Source organism: Sprattus sprattus (genome assembly GCF_963457725.1).
Source record: "Sprattus sprattus genome assembly, chromosome: 6".
Lineage (NCBI taxonomy): Eukaryota > Metazoa > Chordata > Actinopteri > Clupeiformes > Clupeidae > Sprattus > Sprattus sprattus.
This window is the reverse complement of record NC_137925.1, coordinates 9712664-9736076: the sequence shown is the minus strand read 5'-3', so window position 1 is coordinate 9736076 and position 23413 is coordinate 9712664. Positions and strand designations below refer to the sequence as shown.

The window sequence follows — 23413 nt, the reverse complement described above, 5'->3', positions numbered from 1 at the left end:
CTAGTCCATGTGCAAGTTTTGCATTGCGTCACACGAGCACGCTTCTCTTTCTACTAATATAATTTATGCCAAATAGAATATTTTCTGTACAAACCATATAGCAGATTTTTATGGTGGAGCACTCCTCTTTGTCTCACAGTAGTTCTGAATGTGATAAAATAATAATTAAAAACGATTCTGTGAACCGTATCAAATCTCATACCGTTGTCATGTAGTACTTAATTATTTATTAATTCGTCAATAATGCAGAGCAGAGTGGGATATTGTAGTTCACAACTTTGAAATACACAATTCCGTACAACAATAAACACTTTAACAGCTGTAGCCCTAACTTTCGGCGCATGCGTATATGGTTAAAAGTGAATGCACGGTCGAGCAGAATGGCTACGGACAGTACTCTCCTCCTCGGCTTAGTGGAGGAATTTGTTTCGGGACAGCAGGACACCAAAGCCACAGAGACTGCTAAAGGTGATATCAAGTCCCTAGCTAGCGTGGTCTTTGCTGTAGCTGGCATAGACAGAGTGTCATAGAATCGAGGTGCTGAAATACACATGTGATGCCCGCGCTTCTAAGGCTAGCTAGCAAGTTAGCTCAGGAGCTAAGTTAGCCCTTCACCACATCCTGTAAACAGAAAAGAACAGAGGTTAGGAAAGTGCTGACTCGAGGCAGTCGGAGGTGCATCATACATCTGATAATGTGAATTAGTGGCAACGTATTAATATCTAAGTTGACGAGGCCATGAGTCGCCAGCACATAGCTTGCTAGGTAGGCAACGTTACGGGCTTTTATCTGAACGCCTTGTTGTGCTCATCACTTTGTGCTTAACGGGCTAAATGGCTAACAGGCATCTGTCAGTGGACTCTGAACGTTTTAAGCCGTAATATGGCCCGCTCCCCTGAACCACCTGCTGCAGGCGATACGAAGATCATCTGCCCTTTGTTATGACACAGGGCCCCCTGTAACCTCTGTTATATCTGTTTCTATTGCAGGAGTCAAGACTGGTCAGTTTACTGTGCTGCAGCTGGTGGAGGCATTGGGGTACACAATGACTTGATCATTTCATAGTTGAAAATATTTTGTTTACAAGACTTTCTGAGGAAAGCATCCACACGAGCCATGTCTTAAAACTGCAAAGTGCATTTGTTATTCTCCTGCTGGATTGTTTGTTTGTTGAGTTTGTCGGTATTACTCTAACTAAAGGACCGTGTGCTTCTGCAGATTGAGTCTGACCAGCTCTCAGCAGGAGACACGTGCCAGAGGGGTCAAGCTACTGTCTCAGGTCCTGCAAGAATGTTACAGCTACCTGAACGAGAGAGAGGGTGAGCCACACATTTACACACACACACCACTAGAGCATAGGGAAAAAGTAGTTGTAGTGGGTTTAAGTAGACAGATGTAGTTCCAGTAGACAGATGTAGTTCCAGTGGACAGATGTAGTAGGTTCCAGTAGACAGATGTGGTTCCAGTAGACAGAAATGGTTCCAGTGGACAGATGTGGTTCCAGTAGACAGATGTAGTTCCAGTTGACAGATGTAGTTCCAGTAGACAGAAATGGTTCCAGTGGACAGATGTGGTTCCAGTAGACAGATGTAGTTCCAGTGGACAGATGTAGTTCTAGTTGACAGATGTAGTAGGTTCCAGTAGACAGATGTAGGGTAGTGGTGTGTGTTATTATTATTATTATTATTATTATTATTATGTAGTAGGTTCCAGTTGACATATTTAGTTCCAGTAGACAGATGTAGTAGGTCCCAGTAGACAGATGTAGTAGGTTCCAGTAGACAGATGTAGTAGGTTCCAGTAGACAGATGTAGTTCCAGTGGACAGATGTAGTAGGTTCCAGTAGACAGATGTAGTAGGTTCCAGTAGACAGATGTAGTTCCAGTAGACAGATGTAGTAGGTTCCAGTAGATAGATGTAGTTCCAGTGGACAGATGTAGTTCCAGTGGACAGATGTAGTTCCAGTGGACAGATGTGGTTCCAGTAGACAGATGTGGTTCCAGTAGACAGATGTAGTAGGTTCATGTAGACAGATGTAGTTCCAGTAGACAGATGTAGTTCCAGTTGACAGATGTAGTTCCAGTTGACAGATGTAGTTCCAGTTGACAGATGTAGTTCCAGTAGACAGATGTAGTTCCAGTAGACAGATGTAGTTCCAGTAGACAGATGTGCTTCCAGTAGACAGATGTAGTTCCAGTAGACAGATGTAGTTCCAGTAGATAGATGTAGTTCCAGTAGACAGATGTAGTAGGTTCAAGTAGACAGATGTAGTTCCAGTTGACAGATGTGGTTCCAGTAGACAGATGTAGTTCCAGTAGACAGTTGTGGTAGGTTCAAGTAGACAGATGTAGTTCCAGTTGACAGTTGTGGTTCCAGTAGACAGATGTAGTTCTAGTTGACAGATGTAGTGTAGTGATTTGTGTTATTATTATTATTATTATTATGTAGTAGTTCCAGTTGACATTTAGTTCCAGTAGACAGATGTAGTAGGTCCCAGTAGACAGATGTAGTAGGTCCCAGTAGACAGATGTAGTAGGTTCCAGTAGACAGATTTAGTAGGTTCCAGTACACAGATGTAGTTCCAGTAGACAGATGTAGTTCCAGTTGACAGATGTAGTAGGCCGTAATGCGTGCCTATGAGCAGTGGTTCACGTTGTTTTCTTGTGTGTGTTTTCCCACAGTGGAGGTCCTGGTAGCTTTCTATGAAAACAGACTGAAAGATCACTATGTCATCATCCCACCCGTTCTACAGGGACTCAAGGCTCTGGTATGACCTGTCTTACTACAGTTCTGCTGTCTATAGAGCTGTGTGTTCAAGTTCATGAATCCAACCATGAGTGTGTCTGTGTGTGTGTGATGAGCTGTTGACTCTCCTCCACAGACAAAGTCTTCAGCTTTGCCCCCTGGGTCAGCTGTGTCCATACTGAAATCTCTCTTCCAGGATACACACGTGCAGGTGGGTCGTGTGTGTATGTCTGTGTGTGTCTGATTTGTGTTTTTTGATGCACATGTACAGGTGTGTGTGTACAGGTCAGCTTCCTTTACTAACGCAGATTCCTCTGACTGCAGCTCCATTAGAGTGCCACGCCTCAAAGGCAGAAAGCAGTGAAAGCCAGCAGAGGATGAGAGGTTCTGGTTAAACCGCACTGATGTGTGTGTGTGTGTGTGTGTGTGTGTGTGTGTTCTTTCAATTTCAGTCTCTGATGATTCAGGAGCGATCATGTGTGTACAACATCCTGATGAACCTGATGGAGTCTCGAGAGCAGGGTAAGGAGTGTCTCCCTCTGATGGTCCAGCACCCGGGCATCAGGCCCAAGCCAGTGTCAGGGTTAGTGGTACCATCAGGCCCACACCAGTGTCCGGGTTAGTGGTAGCTGGGCATCAGGCCCACGGCAGGTTTAGGTTTAGCCGTACCCGGGCATCAGGCCCACACCAGGGTTAGTGGTACCCGGGCATCAGGCCCACACCAGGGTTAGTGGTACCCGGGCATCAGGCCCACACCAGGGTTAGTGGTACCCGGGCATCAGGCCCACGCCAGGGTTAGTGGAACCCAGGGCAGGTTTAGGGTTAGTGGTACCAGGGCATCAGGCCCACACCAGGTTTAGGGTTAGTCGTACACAGGGCAGTTCTGCTGTAGCTGACCGAGCTGATGAGCAGCACAGGAACACTGATCTGTATGGAGCTCCATTAGAAAGCATCTTATTTAGACTGGTTGCATTTATCTGTTTAGTAGGAAGGTTACAGGCCCTTATCGTGGCTACTCTGCTCCTGCTGACACTGTGTGTGTGTGTGTGTGTGTGTGTGTGTGTGTGTGTGTAGAGCTGAAGGGGCTGGGTTCAGACTTCGTCTTTGGGTTTGTTCAGTCGATGGATGGCGAGCGTGATCCACGGAACCTCCTGCTGTCGTTCCAGATCGCTGGGAACATTATCGCCCATGGCTACGAGATGGGTGAGAGAACCTCTCCTCTCCTCTCCTCTCCTCTCCTCTCAGTCACTCCCCCTCTCCTCTCCTCTCCTCAGTCACTCCCCCTCTCCTCTCAGTCACTCCCCCTCTCCTCTCCTCTCAGTCACTCCCCCTCTCCTCTCAGTCACTCCCCCTCTCTCCTCTCCTCTCCTCTCCTCTCAGCCACTCCCCCTGTCCTCTCCTCTCAGTCACTCAACCTCTCCTCTCAGTCACTCAACCTCTCCTCTCAGTCACTCCCCTCTCTCCTCTCCTCTCCTCTCAGTCACTCCCCCTCTCCTCTCCTCTCCTCTCCTCTCAGTCACTCCCCCTCTCCTCTCCTCAGTCTCTCCCCCTCTCCTCTCCTCTCCCTCATTCATCTCCTCCCTCTCACTCCTTCCTCTGCCCCCTCTCCCACTCCTTCCTCTCCTCCCTCTCTCACTCCTTCCTCTCCTCCCTCTCTCACTCCTTCCTCTCCTCCCTCTCTCACTCACTCCTCTCCCCTGTCTCTCTTTGTGGATGTATGGGCTTATTTAGGATATGAGGATATTTTTAATCTCTGCCAGCTGCATCCACTCACAGCTGTCTCCTCTCTCTCTCTCTCTCTCTCTCTCTCTGTCTTTCTCTCTCTTTCTCTCTATCGCTATCTCTCTCTCGTTCAGGTAAATTCACAGAGGAGCTGTTTGAAGTCACATCCTGCTATTTCCCCATAGACTTCACGCCGGTGTGTATGTGTGTGTTTGTGTGTGTGAATGTAGTAAAGGACCTATTTCTTTGTTTTATAGCTTTGTTTTTAATGTGTGTGTGTGTGTGTGTGTGAATGTAATGAAGTACCTATAGCTTTGTTTTTAATGTGTGTGTGTGTGTGTGTGTGTGTGTGTGTGTGTGTGGCTGTGTGTGTGGCCATGTGTTCAGCCTCCCAATGATCCACACGGGATAACACAGGAGGATCTCATCCTATCTCTCAGAGCTGTGCTGACTGGAACACCACTGTTTGCTGAGGTACACACACACACACTCCCTCTCCCTCACACACAGACACAGACACACACACACACACACACACACACAGACACACACACAGAGACAAACAGAGACACGCACACAGAGAGACACACAGAGAGACAAACATGGACAACAACGCGTGTCCATTACTCCCAAGCCAGTTTAATAATCGCTCATTTGGACCATACTTCCCTCACACATACACACCGACACACACACACACACACACACACACCCAAGCCAGTTTAAAATTGCTTATTTGGGCCATACTTCCCTCACGCATACACACACACACCAACAAGCCAGTTTAAAATTGCACACCCTTAATTGCACACAACACAAACACACAGCTATATAAAGGCACTAATGGTGTGTGTGTGTGTGTGTTTGTGTGTTTGTGTTGACAGTTCCTGATGCCCCTCATCATTGAGAAGCTGGACTCAGATGTGCAGAGTGCCAAAGTGGACTCTCTACAAACACTGGTAGTGTACACACCTGAACACCTGTCTCACACTCTACACAACTAAACATCTGTATCAGCCTCTACACACCTGAACACCTGTATCAGCCTCTACACACCTAAACACCTGTCTCAGCCTCTACACACCTGAACACCTGGTTAGACCTCTATACACCTAAATACCTGTATCAGCCTCTCAACACCTGAACACCTGGTTAGACCTCTATACACCTAAATACCTGTATCAGCCTCTCAACACCTGAACATCTGGTTAGACCTCTATAGACTAAAACATCTGTATCAGCCTCTACACACCTGGTTAGACCTCTACACACTAAAACATCTGTATCAGCCTCTACACACCTGCAGTATCTGTTTAAACACCAATTGTGTCCTCAGTCCTGTCCTAAGTCCTGTTTTTGTGCAAGTAATATGTAACTCCCCTGTGGAGCTGTGTGTGTGTGTGTGTGTGTGTGTGTGTGTGTGTGTGTGTGTGTGTGTGTTTGATTAATCTGTATTTCCTGTGCTGCAGGCTGCCTGTGGGCCTGTGTACAGACACAAAGAGCTGAGTGTGTGTGTGTGTGTGTGTGTGTGTGTGTTTGATTAATCTGTATTTCCTGTGTTGCAGGCTGCCTGTGGGCCTATGTACGGACACAAAGAGCTGGCCCAGTTCCTGTCAGGCCTCTGGTCATCTCTACGCAGAGAGGTTGGAGAGACACACACACACACAACCCCAAACCTAAACGTACACAGAATCTCACTGAGCAGACTACTGAGGATGTTCTTTGATGCTGGTGTGTAACGTGTGAGTGTGTGTGTGTGTGTGTGTGTGTGTGTGTGTGTGTGTGTGTGTGTGTGTGTGTGTGTGTGTGTGCAGGTGTTCCAGACTGCGAGTGAACGTGTGGAGACGGCTGCACTGTCTGCTCTGAGCGCTCTGACTGCTTGTCTGTCTCGGTCCGTCATCTCCTCAGACTCCGACGACTCGCTGCACACACTCCTGGACCTCGTGCTCAAAGGTGTGTGTTTGTGTGTGTGTCTGTGAGTGTGTGTGTGTGTATGTGTGTGGTTCAAACTGTGTGTGTGTGTGGTTCAAACTACTGAACATGCTGAAGATGCTTCGCACATTTCCCAAATCAGATTGATGATTGTTTCCTCATCTTCTCTCTTTCTTTCTCTATCCTTTTGTCTTCCCCCAACCCACTTCCTCTCTCTGTCTGTCTATACCCCCCTCACACACACACACACACACACACACACTCTCTCCCTCTCTCTCCCCAGACTGCCAGCACCACCTGTTGGAGCCGGATCTGAAGCTCGTTTGGCCCAGTGCCAAGATTCTGCAGGCGGTGGGCGGAGCTTCATATAGGGCGTGTCTGAGGGTGGGATCAGCTGTGGTTCCGTTGCTGCTGGAGCAGTACATCAACAGAACACAGGTAACAAACCTGGAACCCAGAACCTGCTCAGTTTGGATCTCTGGTAGATTATGTGATACTGACTGGTAGATTATGTGATAAAGTCAAGTAGATTATGTGATAATGTCAAGTAGATTATGTGATACTGACTGGTAGATTATGTGATAATGTCAAGTAGATTATGTGATACTGACTGGTAGATTATGTGATAATTAGGGGTGGGAATTTATTTTTTCTCTCTAGAACGATTCTGTCCCCATTCAGAAAAGTTCATAATGGTTTTTTTAATTTAAATTTTTTTTTACACATCCGTTTTTTGTTGAAATGCAAGCTGCATCGATTATTGCATTGTTCATAGAAAGTCATAATTGTGATAAAGCTTTTTCTCTAATAAAAAAATAGAGAAGGTAATTCATCTGCTGATTTTCTTTAATTATCAAACACAAAGTAGGAAGTGATTTGAGACTCTGAGTAGCAAACTCAAATGTTTCATAAATCGAGATGCATCGATAATCGTTTTATCGGTTTAGAATTGATAATCGATAATCGGTTTATAATTGAAAATCGGTTTAGAGTCAATAATCGTTTTAGAATCGAATCATTGACCTCTGAATCGGAATCGAAGCGAATAGTGAGGTGCTAAGAGATTCCCACCCTTAGTGATAATGACTGTTAGATTATGTGATAATGACTGGTATATTATTGCTGTACTATGGAGCAGGTAGAGTGCTCAGTAGAGGGGTTAATCTCTGGCATGTTGTTTTTGGTAGAGTGCTCAGTAGAGGGGTTCATCTCTGGCATGTTGTCTTTGGTAGAGTGCTCAGTAGAGGGGTTCATTTCCAGCATGTTGTCTTTGGTAGAGTGCTCAGTAGAGGCGTTAATCTCTGGCATGTTGTCTTTGGTAGAGTGCTCAGTAGAGGGGTTAATCTCATGTTGTCTTTGGTAGAGTGCTCAGCGGCGCACCCTGCTGGAGGTGCTGCAAGGGTTCATCCAGCCCACCGAGGCCAGCAGACCTGCTGAAGGAGGTAAGACGGGCGTTTCTTTAATTCTCTCTATCTCTCTCTGACACACTCCTCCCCCCCCCATACACACACACACACACACACACACACACACACACACACACACACACACACACACACACACACACACACACACACACACACACACATGCCAGCTGCACTGAAATACTGACTGGTAAGACAGGCCCAGGCTGGTTATGATGAATCATGTGGGAATGCATTGCAACACTGATCCTCTGCCTGCCTGCCTGCCTGTCTGTCTGTCTGTCTGTCTGTCTGTCTGTCTCTCTCTGTCTGTCTGTCTGTCCTGTTATTAATGTGAACATGACTGAATATGAAATGAATCTTATTAATGTGACCTGAATATGAATCTTATTAATGTAACCATGACTGTATCTGATTTGTTCCACTCTCCCAGAGGAGAACGTCCTGCTGCAGTTCCAGTCGTCTCTGTGTGGTGTGGTGTTCTCCGCCCTCAGTGAGAGTGGAGCAGGCCTACAGACCACAGCCGCACGCATACTCACCTCCCTGGGACAGCAGTCAGGTAGCACACACACACACACCCACTCACAGACACACACACCCACTCACAGACTCACACACACACACACCCACTCACAGACACACACACACACACACACACACACACACACACACACACCCACCCACTCACAGACACACACACACACACACACACACAGTGGAGCAGGCCTACAGACCACACCCACACGCATACTCACCTCCCTGGGACAGCAGTCAGGTAGCACACACACACACACACACACACACACAGTGGAGCAGGCCTACAGACCACAGCCGCACGCATACTCACCTCCCTGGGACAGCAGTCAGGTAGCACACACACACACACACACACACACACACACACACACACAGTGGAGCAGGGCTACAGACCACAGCGACACGCATACTACCTGCCCTGGGACAGCAGTCAGGTAGCACACACACTCTCACACTCACAAACTCACACTCACACACACCATATCACACAAACACTCACACGCACACACGCCTGGTTTCCCCTGATCCGACCCCCTTCCTCCCCAGGTGTGCTGACCCCTCCTGATGTGGACCTGGCGGTGGATCACCTGACCACACTCATCCTGCAGGAGAATGACCCTCAAGTCAGGTAAACACACCACCAGACCCCAACTCACCCAACCACACACACACTCACACACACGCGCACACACACACACACACACACCACCAGACTCATGTAACTCATGTACTTAACTCTCATACTTAACTCTCGTACTTAACTCTCGTACTTAACTCTCATACTTAACGCCCATACTTAACTCTCATACTAAGCTCTCATACTAAGCTCTCATACTAAGCTCTCATACTAAGCTCTCATACTTAGCTCCCGTACTTAACTACCGTACCTAACGCTCTAGTGCTTAACTCTAGACGGAGTTAGTTAAGCACTAATACTGTATTATGCATATGCCTGTCTCCTTAACCCTTTTCCCTCTTTCTCTCTCTCCCTCCATATCTTTCTCTCTCCCTCTCCATATCTTTCTCTCTCCCTCTCTCCCTCTCTTTTTCTCTCTCTCTCAGTGTGGCCGTAGTGGAGTGTTGTGGGTCCCTGGCTCCTGTTCACCCTTCAGCCTTTACCTCCAGGATGGTGCCCAAACTAAAGGAGCACATCTTCACTGGTACGACACGCGCACACACATGTTCTCTCTCTCTCTCTCTCTCTCTCTCACACACAGACACACACACACACACACACACACACACACTCTCTCTCAATATCTCTCCTTCACGTATGCACACACACACATGCTCACTCAGACTCATTCACACACACACCAGACACACACACACACACACACACACACACACACACACACACACATATTAATGTTTTGTCCCCGTGTCCTCAGAGCCGATGGTCCAGGGGAATGGCCCCTCCCCAGATGAGTTGGGCTCCCAGAATGCTGTGCGCCAGAGGTGTGTGACTGCACTGGCACGTGTAGCGTGTGAACCGAGCCTGGTGAAGGAGAGCACACCTGTGTTACTGCAGGTGCTCACCGCTGCTCACACAGGTAACACACAAACCCACACACACACACACCTGTGTTACTGCAGGTGCTCACGGCTGCTCACACAGGTAACACACACACACACACACACACACACACACACACCTGTGTTACTGCAGGTGCTCACGGTTGCTCACACAGGTAACACACACACACACACACACACACCTGTGTTACTACAGGTGCTCACGGTTGCTCACACAGGTAACACACACAAACACACACACTGCAGTCTGGTGCACGCCCCTCTGTACACGTGTAAATGTGCCATGTGTCAAATCCTCCACTAGGTGGCAGCTCTTTTTCGGTGGATGAGGTCATCTCTGTGTGCCACAGTCTGCAGAGGATAGCAGAGCACGCCCCACACATGGAGGCAGAGATTGGCCAGTTCTTCCATGACGTCATCATTCCAGGACTGCTGGGGCTGGCCTTACAGGCTGCAGTACAGGGTAAAGTATGCTGCTAACACACACACACACACACACACACGCGCGCGCATTCATGATTACTGACATTCTGTACGTAGCTGTTCACACAGTTAGACTGCTTGTTCTTGCGGGTTTGATGATTGTGTGTGTGTGTGTGTGTGTGTGTGTGTGTGTGTGTGTGTGTGTGTGTGTGTGTGTGTGTGTGTGTGTGTGTGTGTGTGTGTGTGTGTGTGTGTGTGTGTATATATCCTGATAAACTTTCAGATGAAGGGCCTTGTGGGCGGAGTCCTCTTGTGGAGGAGGCGGTCCTTTCTGCTGTGGCTCCAGTCATCAGCAGTTGCTGCTCTCGTTTGAATGCAGAGTAAGAGCACACACACACACACACACACAAAAACAGGAAACTATCAAGCCGCATGCAGAGAAAACTAAAACCCAAGCAGGTGTACAAACTAGCGTGCCAGATTTATTCATCATAGAGAGACACACACACACACACACACACACACACACACACACACACACACACACACACACACACACAGTCACTCAGACAAAGCAATCTAACCACATACTTTAGAAATTAAAATTACACTCACACTCATGCACATGACAGATTGACAGATTTCTCACTTACATGCACGCTCATACACACACACACACACACACAAACACACACCTAATGTACCCATGTGTGTAATGTGTGTGTGTTCCTGCAGCTGTGCCAAGTTGAGTGCGTCTCGAGCGGTTTCCCTCTTCCTCAACGGAGACGTGGCATTTCTGCCCAACAACAACCTGCCCACCAACACACAGCTCCTCAAGGTGTGTGGTTGTGTTTGTGTGTGTGTGTTTGTGTTAATATTTATAGTTAGTGTTATCTGAGGCGCCATCTTTCAAGTTTGCATGTGTGTTGATTTCAAAATGTGTGTTTGTTTGAGGTTCAGTGATCAGAGTGTGTGTGTGTGTGTGAGAGGATCAGTGATCTGTGTGTGTGAGAGGATCAGTGATCTTAGTGTGTGTGTGTGTGTGTGTGTGTGTGTGTGTGTGTGTGAGGTTCAGTGATCTGTTTGTGACCTGAAGTTCAGTGTGTGTGTCTGTGAGAGGTTCAGTGATCTGAGTGTGTGTGTGTGTGTGTGAGGTTCAGTGATCTAAGTGTGTTCTCCCTCCTCCTTAGACTCCGTCCCCTCAGGTCTCCCAGCTGGTGTGTCTCCTCACAGCGAGTGTGTGTTCGCTGCCACGGAGTGTAAGTTCGGCCCCTTCTTCTCACACTCTTCCTGTCTGTATTTCAGTGACCCCGCCCTCATGCTCTTCCCTGTGCTCTGATAGGTGGAGATCCCAGAGATTGACAGGCTGCTGGAGGATCTTGAGGAAGTCAGCTGCACACACACACATTCTTTTACACACACATGTGCGGCTAAATGTTACGCAGGGCTCGTCAACAAGAGGCCAAGCGGTGAGACACACGCACACACACACACACACACACACACACACACACACACACACACACACACAGAGACACACACACATCAGGTGCCAGTCTTATCCAAATCTGATCCAGGCACACATCTAATTTGTTGTTTGCATACTTGTGTACTTGTGTGTGTGTGTGTGTGTGTGTGTCATATGAAGGCCCTGCTCTGGATGCAGTTCTGGAGCGCAGCTTGAAGAGGGTCAGTGTTGAGCTGGACAACAGCGACTCCTGTCTGCGGACACAGGCACTGACACTGCTGCTCTGGGTAAGCTCCCACTCACCCACTCTCCTAACTCACAGTGTGTGTGTGTGTGTGTGTGTGTGTGTGTGTGTGTGTGTGTGTGTGTGTGTGTGAGAGGTTTGTGTTTTTGACTGTGTGTGTGTTGTGTCATATTCTCCAGGTCACCAAAGCTCTACTGCTGCGATATCACCCCCTCGCTACAACCCTGACAGACAAGGTACCATCATTACACACACACACACACACACACTCATCTGTCCCCTCAAGGTACCATCATTACACACACACACACACACACACACACACACACACTCATCTGTCCCCTCAAGGTACCATCATTACGCACACACACACATTACCCTAACCCTTACCATCCTTACCTCACTCACACACACACACACTCATCTGTCCCTCTCTCCAAGGTACCATCATTACACACACACACACACACACACACACACACACTCATCTGTCCCCTCAAGGTACCATCATTACGCACACACACACATTACCCTAACCCTTACCATCCTTACCTCACTCACACACACACACACTCATCTGTCCCTCTCTCCAGGGTACCATCATTACCTCACGTTAGCATTGAATAAAGACTTATGAGTGTTTTATATATACATATTTACATGGCATGCTCATGCATGCATACATACATACATACATACATACATACATATAAACACACACACACACACTCATCTGTCCCTCTCTCCTTAGCTCTTCTCGTTGCTAAGCGACAGGGTGTTAGGCCCCCTGGTGGCTGATGGGTTCTCTCTCCTCATGAGCGACTCGTCTGATGTGCTCAACCGCAGTTGCCATGCCGACGTGCGCATCATGTACCGCCAGCGCTTCTTCTCCGAGAACTCCACCAAACTGGTGCAGGGCTTCAACTCCGCCCCCCCAGGTACGTACACACACACACACACTCTGATCCTCAGGGATACTCACTAACACACACACACACACACACACAAACTGATCCTTAGGGATACTCACACTGCCACTGATTCTCAGGGATACTCACTCACACACACACACACACACACACTGATCCTTAGGGATACTCACACTGCCACTGATTCTCAGGGTTACTCACTCACACACACACACTGTTCTGTGCTGGAAGTCTGCTGACCCTCTCTCGCTCCCCCTCCCTTTCTCTTTTTCTCCCCCTCCCTTTCTCTTTTTCTCTCCCCCCCCCCCCCTCCTCCCTCTCTCTCTCTCCGTCTTTCTTTCTGTCTCCCTTCTGCAGAAGAGAAGGCTGGCTATCTGAAGGCTCTGTCCCATATCATGAACAACCTACCCAGGGAGGTGCAGATGACCGAGCTCCCTGCGGTGAGCAACCACACACACACACACACACACACACACACTCTTTACAGTCCCACACAGGCCCAAGAACAGCTCTCTGTGTGTATGCACTCAGCTCCAACCCGTTCCATGGTGGCATTTTCCTAGTATGTGTGTGTGTGTGTGTGTGTGTGTGTGTGTGTGTGTGTGTGTTTGTGTGTGTGTCCTCCCCGTTCTTGTTGGGGTGTTGTAATGAGTGCTGTGTGTGTTCTTAGCTGCTGCCGCTGTTTCTAGAGGCGTTGTCGTGTCTAGTTGTTGGGGTGCTGTAATGTGTGTGTGTGTGTTTGTGTGTTCAGAGCTGCTGCCACTGTTCCTGGAGGCCTTGTCATGTCCAGATGTTGTGGTGCTGTAATGTGTGTGTGTGTGTGTGTGTGTGTTCTCAGCTGCTGCCACTGTTCCTAGAGGCGTTGTTGTGTCCATATGTTGGGGTCCTATAATGTGTGTGTGTGTGTGTGTGTGTGTGTTCTCAGCTGCTGCCACTGTTCCTGGAGGCGTTGTCGTGTCCAGATGTTGGGGTGCAGCTCTCCACCCTGTCCTGCCTGCAGCCGGTGCTGCTCGACCCCCCCTCAGCCCTGACCAATCAGCTGGAGTCGCTCATCCCACGAGTACTCACACTCACCACCAGCCGTGCTATGGTACACACACACACACACACACACACACACACACACACACACACACCCAAAAGCATACCTCATCTCTCTAATAACTCACTTCTACCCTTTGCTCAGAGAAATCAATCACATGGAGTTGAACTGCATAAAAATATAGTTTGTGTGTGTGTGTGTGTGTGTGTGTGTGTGTGTGTGTTTGTGTTTGTGTCTTCCTCCACAGAAAGTGCGCATAACCTCCCTGCGCTGTGTCCACTCCCTGTCCCGCCTGCCTGATCACATGGTATGAACCAAACCCTCATTGGCTGGGCAGACAGACAGGCACCTCACTCAGCCAATCGGATCCTTTCAGCAGTAGATCAGATGCTGTAGCATTGGACATGAACTGTAACTCACTGCTAACTACTGCACTAAGAAACAGCTTAGACTTAACTTACTCGGACACTGTTTATAATGTTGTTCCCCAAATCAACAGCCTATGCAGTTACCAGCTCATTGAATCAGGGTGTTTCTGTCACTGCCACTGTTAAAGTGTGTGTGTGTGTGTGTGTGTGTTAGTTGCTGCCATTCCGAGCACGTGTGATCCGAGCTCTGGCAGCTCCACTGGATGACAAGAAGAGACTGGTGAGGAAGGAGGCAGTACTCGCACGAGGGGAGTGGTGAGTCTCTCACACACACACACACACACACACACACACACACACACAGGTTATGAAGCAGGAGTCACCAGGGGGGAGTAGTGACTGTCTCTGTATCTCACACACACACACACACACACAGGTTATTAAGCAGGGGTCACCAGGGGGAGTTGTGAGTGTCTCTGTTTCACTCACTCACACACACACGCACACTCTCTCTCTGTCTCCATCTGTGCCCCTCCCCGTCGTCACATGACCACACGGATTGTCTCAACATGTGAGAGAGGTCTCTTACTCCCACTGACTGTATTGACACACACACACACACGCACACACGTGCACACACAGACACGTGCACACACAGGCTTGCTCTGTCTGGCAGCACAGAAAGACACACACATACTCTTAGACGGCTCTATGAATGAGGTCTGTGTTTCAGGAATTCCCTTCAGTGAGCCTTACACATAGCCATGGATTCTACACACACACACACACACACACACACACACACACACACACACACACACACACACACACACACGCACACAGCCACGCACACAGTTAGCGCTCCCCACGACCCCATGTTCTTGTTATCTACACACACACAGACAGACTGTATAAGCTCTCCCCCCTAAACACACACACACATGTATAAGTTCTTCCTCCAAACACACACACACTGTGTTATCTCTCCCACCAGTCACACACAATACACCCCTCCTCTGGTTCAGATGGCTTAACAAGAAACTGAGTGGAATGCCATAGATAACAACACACCCACTGCACACAGTTTAGCACTTCTCTGAAGTTTTTCACAGTAGTCACACAACTTCTGTGTATGTGTGTGTGTGTGTGTGTCTGTGTCTGTGTGTGTGTGTGTGTGTGTGTGTGTTGTTTTCAGGTTCCTACTAGGAAGCCCAGGAAGGTGAGCCGGGGTTTGAGAGACGTGGAGGAGGAGGAAGAGGAGGAGAGAGAGAGGAGGGGAGAGACGTGGAGACAAGTTTATGTACAGAACAGGATTTTGGAGTCGACACCCCCCCCCCCCCCCTCCCATTTTTTGCCTTTTCCTGTTTCTGCTTCTGACCCAAAACACGCACAAGAGTAACGCACTGCTGCCTTGGCAGTGAGCTCACACTGCTAACCCCTGCTTTTCACCCATCTCTGTGCTGATTGGTCAGTGCGCTGCAAGGTGAAAGGTCTACTGAAAGTTTATATGTAACCTGCCCCCCCCCCCACCGACCGAAATATGTGTCAAATCAGTCAAGGAAGAAGGAGCTGCACACACACACTCACTCATTAGTATTGGAAAAGATGTTCATTTTGAATCATGGTAACCATCCTCTCCGTAACACACACAGCAAATACAAAAACATGTAATGGACCATATTTAAATGTCAGTAATTTGAAGCTTCATTAAAACATTTTGTATGATTAAGACCGAGTGCTTTCTTGCTTTCTTGATGGAATATTATCTTCAGCTGTAGGAGTGGCGTCAGCAACAGTTCATCAGTACGCACTTCAGTAACATGATCCGTAAAAATAAACACATAAAATAATGGAAAAAAACTGAGTAACAAACAGGAAGTCAAGTTGAAGCTCAGCTCACATGGGTTCCTGTCGACATGGCAACCTCCGTTTCCATGGCTCTCGCCAGTTGCCCTTGTGTCGGCCCCATCTGCCCCAGCCTGCCCCCGCCTGCTCCCTCCCTGGACCTGGCCGCCGCTGGGCTGGACGTGAGCCTGATGTGGGCCGGCGCCACCGCAGCTGCTATGTGATCCTGGACTCAGTCAAGCTGACAGGCAGGCCTAATTAGTGTTGCTGATTAATTGATATTTAATGAAATGTAATGCGGCTGGTGAACTGGAGCCTGGGTTAGGCTTACACACTCACACACTCTTCAACAAGGCCAGGGCTTGGGGGGGAAAACACACACACAGGTCGACAGGAGGTCATCATTACCATGGTCATGATCATCGGTGATGAGTACTACTCTCAAAGTCATTAGATTCATAATCGTATGTGCCGCGCGGTGAATGTCCGCTTAAGGTGCATCAGTTTTGAGTTGCTAGGCAACAAATGTTTGCATGTGTGATGAGTAACCAATAGAAACCAATTGTCAGTGAAGTACACAACATCCATTAGTATAGAGAGCATGCGGAGACGGAGACGGAGACCTTTCATTGGTCAGACTGATGTCACATCTCAGACCTTTCATTGGTCAGACTGATGTCACATCTCAGTGGTTCCGAGTTGAGACTGATGCTGGTGCGGTTTGTTCTGGTCTCGTATTACCCAGTATGTTGAGAACCAGCCTTCCACTCGATAACAGAACCGAAAAAGGGCACGCATGGAATAGAATGAGTTTGTCACACCCAGACCCTCCATCTTGGCTCAGTGATGATTGGACCGAGTGCTGTTCATCCAGTGACCACTTGAGAGACTGAAAGGGCTCCTCCATGTTGGCTCAGGTAAGAGGGGGCAGCCCTGACTGCCTCTAACACCTTTAAGACGAGCTGAAACAGCGGGTCCTCCTCAGAGTTACGGAAAAACCTCTTTGGCACCAAGTACGTCTCAGAACTCGGCACAATCTACAAGACACACACTCACACTGTCTAAAACACGTAAGACACACTTTGTTAGTAGAAAATAGAAATATGCAAGTTCTCCCAGAAAAGGATTTGTGCGTAACCCTGGCCAGAGTACGGACTCCATGTTAGGTCTGAAGCCTGTCTGGGCCATCAAGTACTCGGGGGCAGTTGGCTGCAATTCCCTTGAAGTCCTCTAGGGGGCGATGCTGGTGTCCACTGGCTGCTGCATGGCCATGGGTGGGGGGTGTGGGGTCAGATGGCCATGGGGTCGGTCCTGTGTGGAGGGGCGTCCCACGTGAGACCGTCTCCACTGGGGGTGTGAGAGGAGGGCAACAGAACTCTGGTCACCCAGTGGCTGAGAAGGAGAGAGAGGACAATAGTTACACACACTTGCCCACCCTATACTTTTATCACACGTATCACTCTCACACTCACACACCCATATTTTGTATTCTCAACTGTAACATGCATTCCGTTCCTCCCCAGCACCGGTCATGCGTAATTAAGTGCACGGACAGCCAGAAACTTCCAAAAGGCTAGGAGACAGGGATGTGCACAGGAATTTTGAAGGGCAGTTGCTCTGCCCTGGAAAAAAGGGGCAACACATTTTTTGTCACAGCCTCTGCCACGCCCCCGTCATCTGATCGCAAATTTTGCCAATATAATTTTAAACTCACACTAACCGCCGCTGCCACGCCCCCGTCCCCTGATCGCATATATATATATTTACTTAAGAGGGGCAACTTCAGTTGAGGAGGGCAAACAGGCAGTTGCCCGAGCAACCTTAGCCCACTCCTGTGCACGTCCCTGCTAGGAGACATACTGCTACATTAGCGAGATAGTCAGCGTCACCCTTGCCAGACCTCCTGATCTCACTCAACTCTGACCCCTGATCTCACTCAACTCTGACCCGTCCGGTGCCGACTTTCACTCAGTCATTCTGAAGGGCAAAAGCTCATGGAGGACCAAGTAGAGAGAGAAACAGCTGCTACGAAAACAAAGATACTTAAAAAAATGTATTTCTTATCTTTATCTATAGCATGGTGAGTATTTCTATATACAGTCTATAGATATAATTTGTATCTATAGCATGAGGACTAAGTATGGGAAATGCTTGCAGTCACTAATGCTTTTCCTTTGTTTGGGATGTTTTAGTCTTGTTTGTGTCAAACTAATCAGTATAGCAAATCAAAAGTATAATACTTGTTATTCACAGGACTTTTTGAACTTCAAACCAGGGGGAGGCAGGCGTCCCTTTTTTCTCCACGTCGACAGAGCCAACCCAAGTAACATAATTTTTCTACAATAAAACCGCAACATTGGACGGTCATTGGACGCATTGTATTATTGGACATAACTGCAAGTCTTGACATTGCTTCTCCTGCTTTCTCCATGGTGGTAAAATCAACTTGGACAGAGGAGTACGATCTAGGAGTTTAAAGGAAAAAACTCAAAACTGTTTTTGCCACTACAGTGTCGCTATGGCAAGCCTAGCAGTAGACTCTAGAAATAGATTCTCTTTTGGACTGAAAAGTTAGATTTTTTTTTCCTGACCAACCTCCTTTTCTCCACGCCAAACAGGACTTTAAAGTTGTTCACTCGTCCAAAGTGGTACGGGTTCCTGAACACCTGAGGAAGAAAAGACATCAGTTACAGACGGAACTTCTACTGACTGACTTGAGATCAGTTAGAGACTGAACTTCTACTGACTGACTTGTTGTTGGAGCCAAGCAAACACCACACTTCATCAAATACCTAAAATGTTGGAGTCAATATACGATTATTTGAATTAAAAATATATACACCAGGTATTGCCCAATCTATCCCATGATCCTGTGCGGTATTGCCCAATCTATCCCATGATCCTGTTGGTAATGCCCGTTCTATCCCATGATCCTGTGCGGTAATGCCCGATCTATCCCATGATCCTGTGCGGTAATGCCCGATCTATCCCATGATCCTGTGCGGTAATGCCCGATCTATCCCATGATCCTGTGCGGTAATGCCCGATCGATCCCATGATCCTGTGCGGTAATGCCCGATCTATCCCATGAGGCCGTGCGGTAATGCCCGATCTATCCTATGAGGCCGTGCGGTAATGCCCGATCTATCCTATGAGGCCGTGCGGTTATGCCCGATCTATCCTATGAGGCCGTGCGGTTATGCCCGATCTATCCCATGAGGCTGTGCCTGCCGTGTCCCATGATGCCATGCGGTGCCCACCTTGCCCAGCTGCTTGACCCGCTGGGCCTCCTTGCGGTTGATGTGGCGCTCCACACTCGTCTCTCCCCGCAGGATCAGGATAGAGTGCCATAGGGTGAGGGCGCTTAGAGCCAACGCCACGGAGCTGCACACACACACACACACACACACACACACACACACACACACACACACACAGACACACAGACACACACACAGACACACAGACACACAGACACACAGACACACAGACACACACACTCTTATAGTTTTCAGAATCATGTGTGTGTATATGATATATGTGTGTCATGTGTTTGTGTGTAGTTTCTTCCACACCCGTTGAAGAAACAGATGGTGCTCTTGTGGAAGAGTCTCTATGTGTGTGTGTGTGAGTGTGTGTGAGTGTGTGTGAGTGTGTGTGAGTGTGTGAGTGTGTGAGTGTGTGTGAGTGTGTGTCTCCCACCTGGTGAGGACCCAGAGGTAGATGATGCTCTTGTGGAACAGTCTCTCTCTGAAAGTGTACTGAGGAGCCGCAGTCTGGTAGGAACTCTGGATGAAGAGAGAGAGAGAGAGAAACACTTAGACACACTCGCACAAACGTACACTTTCTTGGACACAAACACACACACAGTCTGACGCACACTTACAGACTCTCTCACACACACACACTCTGGCGCACACTTACAGACTCTGGCACACACTTACACACACTCTTGCACACAGACAAACACACTAACCCACTCTGGCGCGCACACACTCACACAGACGAGGCCTTCCACTATGGGGCACTACAGGCTGGCTACTCTACAGAATGGGCTGGTAGAGTACAGAGGACGAGCCACCATCAGGACTCTACAGGTGACCAACACACGTCACCTTTATCACACACACACACACACACACACACACACACACACACACACACAGAACACTACGGGGACCAGAGGAGGAGCCACCATTAGGACTCTACAGGTGACCAACACACGTCACCTTAATTTCACACACACACACACACACACACACACACACACACACACACACACACACACACACACACACACACACACACACACACACACACACACACACACACACACAAACACACGAAACACTACGGGCACCAGATGAGGAGCCACCATCAGGACTCTACAGGTGACCAACACAGGTGAGCTGCCAGGTCATCATGTCACCTCTATCACAGACACGCACACACGCACACACGCTCTCACGCACACGCACGCACACGCACAGAACACTACAGGCACCACTAGCTGGCTCTTAACAAGGAAGCGGTATCCCAGGGTGCTTTGCACTACTAGCTGGCTCTTAACATGGAAGACTGTATCCCAGGGTGCTTTGCAGCTATCTGTATTACCTGCATGTATCCTGGGGGCAGGAGACTATAGAGAAGCCCCGCCCCCGTCACCTTGTCTCCTGGCAACTGAAGGTCCAAACTCCTGTACGACTACGGGAAAGGACATAAATCAGGTCGCAGGTATATAAGTCATTATAAACCTGATACCTGTAAAACTAGTCGGAACACACACACACCCCTTTAGTCACATGCCTGCAGTCTCATATACTCACTGATGCGCGCTCTTTCTCACACACACACACACACACACACACGCAAACGCACACGCACACGCACACGCACACGCACACGCACACGCACACGCACACACACTTCTGAGTGGATGCTCCAATCCAAGACACTCCCAGTGTCATGTACAAACAGAAACACACAGACACACTCACCTCGACGGCATTGTATGCCTCAATGAACATGTCCATGGAGCTGATGCTGCAGTACACACACCCAAGTGTCATGTACAAACAGAAAGAGAAAAAGTAGCGATGGTTAAAATGGCCAACGCAGTTATTCAGCCAAGCTGAAGGGGGGAGTCAAGGAAAAACCTCAACAACCATCTGAACATCAGAAGAGTACATAGCAACCAGCTGAAAATCTGAAGACTACATAGCAACCAGCTGAACATCTGAAGACTACATAGCAACCAGCTGAACATCTAAAGACTACATAGCAACCAGCTGAACATCTAAAGACTACATAGCAACCAGCTGAACATCAGAAGACTACATAGCAACCAGCTGAACATCTAAAGACTACATAGCAACCGGCTGAACATCTAAAGACTACATAGCAACCAGCTGAACATCTAAAGACTACATAGCAACCAGCTGAACATCTAAAGACTACATAGCAACCAGCTGAACATCTAAAGACTACATAGCAACCAGCTGAACATCAGAAGACTACATAGCAACCAGCTGAACATCTGAAGACTACATAGCAACCAGCTGAACATCTAAAGACTACATAGCAACCAGCTGAACATCTAAAGACTACATAGCAACCAGCTGAACATCTAAAGACTACATAGCAACCAGCTGAACATCTAAAGACTACATAGCAACCAGCTGAACATCTAAAGACTACATAGCAACCAGCTGAACATCTAAAGACTACATAGCAACCAGCTGAACATCAGAAGACTACATAGCAACCAGCTGAACATCTGAAGACTACATAGCAACCAGCTGAACATCTAAAGACTACATAGCAACCAGCTGAACATCTAAAGACTACATAGCAACCAGCTGAACATCTAAAGACTACATAGCAACCAGCTGAACATCTAAAGACTACATAGCAACCAGCTGAACATCTAAAGACTACATAGCAACCAGCTGAACATCTAAAGACTACATAGCAACCAGCTGAACATCTAAAGACTACATAGCAACCAGCTGAACATCAGAAGACTACATAGCAACCAGCTGAACATCAGAAGACTACATAGCAACCAGCTGAACATCTGAAGACTACATAGCAACCAGCTGAACATCTAAAGACTACATAGCAACCAGCTGAACATCTAAAGACTACATAGCAACCAGCTGAACATCAGAAGACTACATAGCAACCAGCTGATCATCTGAAGACTACATAGCACCCAGCTGAACATTTGAAGACTACATAGCAACCAGCTAAACATCTCAGGACTGACACGTCCCACATCCTTAACCATCTGCCCACAGCTACACTCTGCCTTTACCTGCCCTTAAAATGGATTATCAGTCTTGTTACAGGAATGCGTTTATTGCGTTATGTTAAATAATCCACAGCAGTCTTGTTACAGGAATGCATTATGTTAGATAACCCACAGCAGTCTTCTTACAGGAATGCATTATGTTAAATAATCCACAGCAGTCTTGTTACAGAAATGCCTTATGTTAAATAACCCACAGCAGTCTTTTTACAGGAATGCGTTATGTTAAATAATCCACAGCAGTCTTGTTACAGAAATGCCTTATGTTAAATAACCCACAGCAGTCTTTTTACAGGAATGTGTTATGTTAAATAACCCACAGCAGTCTTGTTACAGAAATGTGTTATGTTAAATAACCAACAGCAGTGCGTGGTGCTGAAAGGATACGGCAGTGGTGGTCCATCTTCAGAATACATCTGTAATGAAACAGAGGATGAGTTAGCTCTTCATGAGGTGTGTGTGTGTGTGTGTGTGCTTGTGTGTGTGTATAGAGTGACGGCCCGGGAGATGAGGACCGCTGACCTGTTGCAGATGCTGCAGTGGTGTGCGTGCGTGTGTGTTTGTGTGTGTGTGTAGACAGGTTGCAAATGCTGCAGTGGTGAGTGTTTGTGTGTGTGTGTATGTGTGTTGACAATGAGTACTTTAAAAACATTCCAAACACCCCAGATATTGTAATTGTAAATGAATCTGTGAACTCTGTATTTATTATTGAAGTAGGCTGCTGTTTTGATTTGTATATGGAGACTTGCTATTATTCCAAGCTACTGAAATATCAATCATTAATGGAACTCATTCGCCAGCTGGGATATGACTGTAGATTAATAATTCTTGTCTTTGGAAGTTTAGGCCATGTACATAAGAATGTTGTCAGAGGGCTGCAGATGGGGG

General features: G+C 47.8%; 2 protein-coding genes across 3 annotated transcripts in view; one reads left to right on the top strand and one right to left on the bottom strand.

Annotated features, from left to right (window-relative positions):
- Window positions 1-341: 341 nt before the first annotated feature.
- Window positions 342-16326, top strand: mms19 (MMS19 homolog, cytosolic iron-sulfur assembly component; the record flags this gene model as incomplete). Of its 2 annotated transcripts, XM_080841351.1 has the most annotated exons (31): window positions 342-468; window positions 990-1038; window positions 1219-1319; window positions 2682-2767; window positions 2882-2956; window positions 3198-3267; window positions 3820-3948; window positions 4602-4663; window positions 4855-4941; window positions 5352-5426; window positions 6033-6110; window positions 6282-6420; window positions 6683-6837; window positions 7763-7841; window positions 8257-8382; window positions 8907-8988; window positions 9423-9520; window positions 9752-9913; window positions 10201-10359; window positions 10603-10699; window positions 11055-11157; window positions 11510-11578; window positions 11662-11788; window positions 11968-12074; window positions 12211-12267; window positions 12783-12969; window positions 13318-13400; window positions 13886-14050; window positions 14250-14309; window positions 14585-14685; window positions 15566-16326. In XM_080841351.1, 31 exons carry the CDS (start codon window positions 342-344, stop codon window positions 15591-15593), a joined length of 3123 nt encoding a protein of 1040 aa, XP_080697477.1. The 2 variants fall into 2 exon arrangements, with proteins under 2 accessions (XP_080697477.1, XP_080697478.1); XM_080841352.1 differs by lacking the exon at window positions 15566-16326 and having other exon boundaries at window positions 14585-14689.
- Window positions 16327-17482: 1156 nt separating this feature from the next.
- The window catches only part of zdhhc16b (zDHHC palmitoyltransferase 16b), a gene marked incomplete at its 5' end in the record, with an annotated part of 8541 nt that continues 2610 nt past the window's right edge, over window positions 17483-23413 (bottom strand). The window contains 7 exons of the mRNA XM_080840799.1: window positions 17483-17607; window positions 18811-18881; window positions 19476-19599; window positions 19918-20003; window positions 20830-20919; window positions 21213-21346; window positions 22913-22941. Of these exons, the coding sequence (XP_080696925.1) occupies window positions 17505-17607; window positions 18811-18881; window positions 19476-19599; window positions 19918-20003; window positions 20830-20919; window positions 21213-21346; window positions 22913-22941 (637 nt within the window). The 3' untranslated portion in view covers window positions 17483-17504. The remainder of the gene's footprint in view (window positions 17608-18810; window positions 18882-19475; window positions 19600-19917; window positions 20004-20829; window positions 20920-21212; window positions 21347-22912; window positions 22942-23413) is intronic.